The sequence below is a fragment of the Malus sylvestris genome, chromosome 10, assembly GCF_916048215.2.
Source record: "Malus sylvestris chromosome 10, drMalSylv7.2, whole genome shotgun sequence".
Classification (NCBI taxonomy): domain Eukaryota; kingdom Viridiplantae; phylum Streptophyta; class Magnoliopsida; order Rosales; family Rosaceae; genus Malus; species Malus sylvestris.
The window spans coordinates 33,775,374-33,782,126 of NC_062269.1; the positions used below are offsets into that span (position 1 = coordinate 33,775,374).

General features: G+C 37.5%; 1 protein-coding gene across 2 annotated transcripts; it reads right to left on the reverse strand.

Annotated features, from left to right (window-relative positions):
* Positions 1–6,449, reverse strand: LOC126586979 (uncharacterized). 2 transcript variants are annotated; one of them, XM_050251943.1, is made up of 22 exons: positions 6,018–6,449; positions 5,571–5,770; positions 4,804–4,883; positions 4,608–4,694; positions 4,434–4,484; positions 4,228–4,345; positions 4,061–4,117; positions 3,849–3,913; positions 3,585–3,668; positions 3,446–3,496; positions 3,085–3,147; positions 2,927–2,973; positions 2,714–2,783; positions 2,557–2,619; positions 2,358–2,447; positions 2,196–2,234; positions 1,858–2,085; positions 1,681–1,766; positions 1,488–1,536; positions 1,291–1,371; positions 1,096–1,189; positions 1–556 (listed from the first exon to the last, which is right to left on the reverse strand). In XM_050251943.1, the coding sequence occupies exons 2-22, from the start codon at positions 5,686–5,688 to the stop codon at positions 366–368; spliced, it is 1,812 nt and encodes a 603-aa protein (XP_050107900.1). In that variant the 5' UTR covers positions 5,689–5,770; positions 6,018–6,449; the 3' UTR covers positions 1–365. The 2 variants fall into 2 exon arrangements, with proteins under 2 accessions (XP_050107900.1, XP_050107901.1); XM_050251944.1 differs by lacking the exon at positions 5,571–5,770.
* Positions 6,450–6,753: the final 304 nt, after the last annotated feature.

Genomic DNA, 6,753 nt, shown 5'->3' on the forward strand with positions numbered 1-6,753 from the left:
TTGGTCTTAATAATTATTCAGATTAAACAAAACATGTTAATTCTTTAAAAACATATATTGAAAACTGAAAATGTTGCCTGTAAACTCTTTTGCCAAGGCCAACACTGTCAATAGTCCTCACATATATTGAAAGAAAAGAAAAAAAAAAAAAAAACAGTTCAATGGAGCAACATCAAACTTCAAGCCAAATCTTCTTTGGAGTTACCAGCTGTGTCATTCAAAAACTCAAAATCCAGCTTCATCCCGAAGACAAGCCCTCTAGCGCTACGCCATCTAGCCATACTCAGCGTCTGTACACATAACCGACACCTACCAAAAGCAGTTCCGGAGAAACCAATACCACGAGGCCATCACCGACTTTTCTCTCAAAAGTGGATGCCATTACCGTTGCTATACACACCATTTAGGGAGCCATTGGATGGCTTGAAGGCGTGTCCATTTTGGTGGGCTTTAACCGTCACACGTCCATTACTCGTCCCATTTGCAACCGGCTTTGGCACATGGCCATTGATCTGTGGGATTGTATTTGGATGCATGCATGCTGCTGCTATTAGTCCTGTGACAGAACAAGAAATTAATCCCGTTAGCCAACTAGACGCAACTTAAAATCAAGCTTCCTGGTCACTGAAAACAGACAATAGTCAATGCTACAACCATTGTGGCTCTCTGACAATGAACCACTGTCGTACAAAAAAAGATAAAGTGAACTCTAATCTTCATCCCCAGTGCATCCCCCATGTGCTGATGGTTGATGTAAAGCACAACTGTCTTGCCTTCTTGAGGCATTGCCGTCACTGATGGCCAGCTTAGCAACAGAGCGGTCACCAGGACCAACGTACCCTAAATTAAGCATCCAGAGACTTCCACAAAGATGTAATCAAAATGCCACCTAGCCTCTCAAAATGACCTATGCATGTCTTACTAAATCATCCAGAATAGTTAATTACATAACAGAGTACCCAACACTTGACAGACGAAATTTCTCATTCTTGCAACTTTTATCGATAGATTACTTGTTTCATGAACGTAATGCGGCCTGACCAAAAAATAGTTCAGAGAAAAGCAGGGGGAGGGGAACAAAGAACAAAACAATACCTAAGAACAGAGCAGAAGGTTTCCCAGGCCTTGACTTATATTCAGGATGAAACTGAACACCAACAAAGTATGGATGGGTAGGCAGCTCAACAATCTGCAGGTATTAAATAATTATATGTTCATAATTACAAGAAATGGAATAAACTAAATTGTTCAGCCACTTGGATTCATATACAGCTATCAACATATGCTTACCTCCATGCGCCGACCAGTTTCATCTCTGCCAACAAACGATAAACCAGCATTTTCAAGTTGCGATATCATATCAGGATTGACCTACACATAACAGAGTCTGTTTCATGAAAAAGAAGACAATTCCTTTTCTTTATCATTGTACGTGGGGTCTGTAGAATGCATGTAAATTACATGTGCTGACTATGAACTAAACTTACCTCATATCTATGTCGATGTCGTTCATCAACAAACGCCACATTACCATACCTAAACATGAACCCAAACCATATTGCTATGTTAGCATGACTTGAGAATGCATAATGGGGATCCATGAAGTTTATAGAAACACATACATTACACATATGTACTGTATATATGAGATGTTAGCTTAAATCAATTCGAAGTGCTCACAGTTTTGCAGATTTGCAGTCAGTAACCTTGAAGTAAGTCCTCCTAGACCCCAGACGCATAGTTCCTCCCATATGAGTTTTTGAACCCTTCCAGTTGAAAAAGACAGTTTTAGAAAACCTAAAGCCAATTCAAGTATAAAAGTTATATCACCTTCTGAACTGGTATAAAATCACATACCTCTGGCATAAATATGACACAAGGGCTTGTAGTTTCAGAATCAAATTCTGTGCTGTTAGCATCAGCGATGCCAAGAACAGATCGTGCAAACTCAATGACAGCAATTTGCATTCCCAGGCATATGCCAAGGTATGGCACTTTGTTTTCGCGAGCATACTTGGCCGCAAGAATTTTCCCTTGCACTCCTCTATCTCCAAACCCTCCTGGAACTAGAACACCATCAGCACCCTGTAACAAAGAGCATTTAGAGGATCAATGAAGGAACTACTGCCTGAATATACAGCCTTATAACATTATGAAAAAGGACCACCCAACGCAAAAAATTATAGAAGGATCACCTTCAATAGATCCCACGCAGCCTTATAAGCAGCAGGGGCCTGCAAGCATTAAATTAGTAAATTAATAATATTAAGAAGGGAGCGGACAAAAATGCTATTCGTTGGGAAATGTTTCACTATACTAAATTTATGGCAATATGGTAAGTTAAAATTAGTGCTAACCTCTGCAGCAGTAACATCTTCAAGGTCACCTGCTGCAACCCAATCTACAACAAGTTTGCGGCGGCAAGCAACAGAAGCATGTAAAAGAGCCTGGAACAAGAAGCTAAATATTAGAATCTGATCTCATAATTTTATACTATGCAATTAATATTCTAAGAGGTCTGAAATAAAATAAAAATGAGATTACAAAATGATTTACCTTTAAAACAGAGAGGTAAGCATCTGAAAGACCTGTGTATTTTCCAACCATAGCAATTCTGACCTGTAATGCACATAAACAGTTAAGATCAAGATACTGGTAATTACATACATAAAAGAAATCAAAATCCAAAATTGAGGAAGTCTTGAAAACTCACAGGATCATGTAAATTGGCAGAAATTTCTGTCCTGGCTGTCCATTCCCTCAAATTTGGCTCTCTAGCAACACTGTTAATTAAGGGAAGGTTAAAAGGTAGTTTGAAGTAGCACAAAATTGTTACTGGAAGACCATGGAATGGGGAGCATCCATGCAGCAAAATAAGAGAGCAAGATATTATATTAAAAACAAATAATTAGTTTGCAAGACAAACCCAAGAAGGTTGAATCCTTTCAAGATTGCTTCGTGTGCATTCTGATCCTATTTGTGACAACAGAAGAACAGAAAATAAGAACACAGAAAAACAAAAACAAAAAAATTCTTGCTGTAAATAAGTATAGCCAAATTTGGTTTCAAGAGCATTACACTTACTCTTAAAAGCAAAGGGATGTGCCAAATGTTTGGAACATCATAAAGAGTGACAATATTTTCAGCCTGCATAAGGTTGTTTCCTAATTAGTATATAACAATTTTTTGAGAAGACTAATTAGTATATAACAATTTTGATTGAACAAACGATATTATCTACACTAAGGGGGACGAGGGGGTAGGCTAAAGCCTCACAATGGGCTAGCAATAATGTGGTTCAAATTCTCCTTTGGCGAGAATCGAACCTAAGACCTCTCACTTACAAGTGACCAGGAATACCACTAGACCGTAGTACCAAGTGGCAGTAAATAACAGTTAAAGTCAAAGGAAGAACATTCGCATTCATATTATATCATTATGGTACCGGCACGTGGCAAAATTGAGCGAGTTTTGCTTTAACGTTATCCTCAAGTGGCTGTCAAAGACAAAGAAAACAAACTTGAGATTCTGCAACCACAAACTACTAGAGAAAGAGATCAGCGGTGGAAAGCAGAAGACAAGACCTTTGTACTCCTACAAGCTAGAATATTAGGTGTCAAACCCTGTCCTCGGAGTACCCGAACGCTGTGCTGTGTAGGCTTTGTTTTCTACAAATTCAATATTTAAACAAAAAGTTAACTAGAGCAGGTATTTGACTGCAAAATTTTGTCAAAAATATGCATGAGTCATAGACTATGCTTTGGCAGGTTCCATATTAGTGGAACTGACAACTACTATTGACCTGCACAATGTTTATAATACAGCACAATAGACACTGTTTCGATTACCTGTTCACCAACAACATTGAGAACTGGCACAAGACTGACATGAATCAAGCAGAAATTTTCAAGTCCTAATACAAGAAACATTTGCAGAAAGAAAACCAGTTAAATCAAAGAGATAACAATTTTAGGTTACATATCTGTATCCGTGTGTGTGTGTGTGTGTGTGTGTGTGTGTGTAATACAAAAAACTATGCTCATCAAGTTCGTGGTCTTACCTACACGATATGAAAACTGGCCAAGGGCCTCAATAAAAGGCATTGATTCAATATCCCCTGCAATATGGGAGCGAAATGTTAATTAATCTATTTCAATCAGAGTGTATTTTAACCATTTAGCAATAAGAAGATACATCAACCTAAACAACTAACAGATTTTAAAGTACCTATAGTTCCACCCAATTCAATGACACAAACATCAGCTGGACTTTCTTTCCCATCCACAGGTACCATTGCCACACGCTCAATCCACTCTTGGATGGCATCTGTAATGTGTGGAACAACCTAGTGTGAAGGGAGAACTAAAGTCAGGTACAACAGGAAAATAAATTCAAATACTGGAAAGGTAAAAAACAAAGAGTGTTCATATTACCTGGACAGTTTTTCCAAGATAATCTCCCTTTCGCTCTCTGTCAATAACAGACTGTGAAAACAACCAAGAAAATAATAAATGAAGAAAGTGGTTTGGCATGGCTTTATATGATTCTTTAGTTATATCAAAACATCAAACATGGCTCCACAAAAAGAAAGCAGCAAGTAAAATAACCTGATAAATTTTTCCAGTCGTGATGTTGTTATCGCGGGTCAAAGTCAGATCAAGAAACCGCTCATAGTTTCCGAGGTCAAGGTCCACCTTCAAAAACAAAACAAACAGGTCATGACCAAAGATTCTACCTTAACAACAGAAACCACCAAAACCCACAAAAGTTAAACAAAAGCATGAAATATTAAATCTAATCTACCTCGCCACCATCATCTAAGACAAACACCTCCCCATGCTCAAAAGGAGACATTGTCCCTGCATCCGTGTTTAAGTAAGGATCTGTATACATAGATAAAACTCAACATAAGCAAATACTGATGTATGAAGAAACACTAAAACTTATATTTCCATGTAAAATAAAAATACAAGTAAATTGTATAAGGATATGTGGTAGAATATCCCGTAAGTTTGATACATCATAAGCACGAACACTTCGATATAGGGCTGAGACTGAGGTGAAGTATATCGTGATTGACTAATATAATTTCTCTGTCAGAGAAATTGACCTCCAAAATAGCATCACATAACTATATTCAAGAAATTAGGGTCTGTTCGGGATTGCTTCTTCAGAAAGCACTTCTAGCATATAAACACGTTGAAATTTTATTAAAGATCAGAAGTGCTGCCTGGAAAATCACTAGGAAGTGCCTCCTAAAAAGCATCTGGCAGGTGCTTTTGCAGAAAGCAGTTCTATGATATATTAAGCATCTTCAAAAAATGTATGCCTTCTGGCTGACAGAAAGCTTTTTTATCCCTTCCAGAAGCAATCCCAAACATGCCCTTATGCTAGTGGAAGAAACTTGTACTGTAACAATGTCGGAATCGATCGAAACGACATTTGTCCTAGTACAATAAAAAAGAACCTTGCAAAATTGTTTTATACACACATCCAAAGGATAAAACAACACGAAAGGCTGCTTATTTAAACCAAAACCAGCTGAGAAAACACTATAAAGAGAAAAGTACCAATTTTGATGGATGTAACACGAAGGCCGCAGGCTTGGAGGATCAATCCGATACTACTGGCTGTGACCCCTTTTCCGAGTCCACTAACAACACCACCCGTCACCAATACGTACTTCATTTTGTCTATTTCTGTCAAAAAATTGTATCTTTTTCCACACACAAAAAAGGAACCACTCTCTGCTCACTGCTGCTATCAAAATCTGAGAAAACCCAACTCTCTAAGGCTAAGACAAACCCATAAAACGCAGAATAAATGTAGTAGCAAGAACAAGTAAGACTGGCACTACTTATAGGCTTATCGGTTATAGCCAGCAAGACCCAGTTGTCTGATAAAACCAAAGAATAATAATTAAAATTTTCAACCAATGAGAGGCTAATCTGCATAGCTATTAAGGGTACAGGCTAGATAGATAAGGAGGGATGAAAAAAGAGAGAGAGAAATCAAACCTTGTTAACAATGGCGGTGTTTACAAAGGGCTCTGTCCTCTCCTACGCTTTGCTCTCTGGGATTTGATGTGGGTTCACAAACTATCAGATAAATACTCAACTGGGTATCGCCAAAAATCTACGCCGCGTATGAAACCAAAGCCAAAACCAGAGAAAACCGCAAAAGCAATGCAACTTTTTCTTTTCTAATTCTTCTTTTGTGCACTTTTTTTCCGTGGAAAAAAATGGAAACAGAGGAGAGATTGGTATGGTTATCGTTAGTATAAACGAGAAAGGGAGGACTTTGGAATACAAGATAGACCCCCAAGGCCTCTCCTTTGTTCTTGTTTCACCAGGCGGCGGGTGGCGGAAACCAAGCGCTTAAGAAGCAAAAAGACCTTGGCTTCTGACTTGGGCAAAAACCCAACTCACCCCGTTTCTTAGATTTTTCATTTTCTCTCTTCTAAATAAAATAAAATAAACCTAGCAGTTAAACATTTTAGGGTTTTCAAAGTGCTAATTTGGTATTCTTGTGCTTCTAAGAAAACTATTTATGTTTTATTGTGAGAATAAATAATTATAAAATAAAGTTGTTAACTGTTTGGTAAACTCTTTTTTTTATATTTTACAAAAGAAAAATAGTTTATGAATGTTTAATAAACTTTTATATAAATTATTGTGAACATATTAAATAACCAAAAAAGATATGGCAATTAATATGAATAATAATAGACCACGAGAATAATGTAGAGGCAAC

Bases quoted from the DNA above. Each gene is read 5' to 3' on its own strand.
- LOC126586979 (XM_050251943.1), bottom strand. From the start codon at position 5,688: ATGAAGTACGTATTGGTGACGGGTGGTGTTGTTAGTGGACTCGGAAAA. The intron at 2,235-2,357 runs GTTAGCACTAAT...TAATGCTTGCAG, and splicing joins AAGATGTTACTGCTGCAGAG to GCCCCTGCTGCTTATAAGGC. The intron at 557-1,095 runs GTATTGTTTTGT...GTTCTGTCACAG, and splicing joins ACCTTCTGCTCTGTTCTTAG to GACTAATAGCAGCAGCATGC.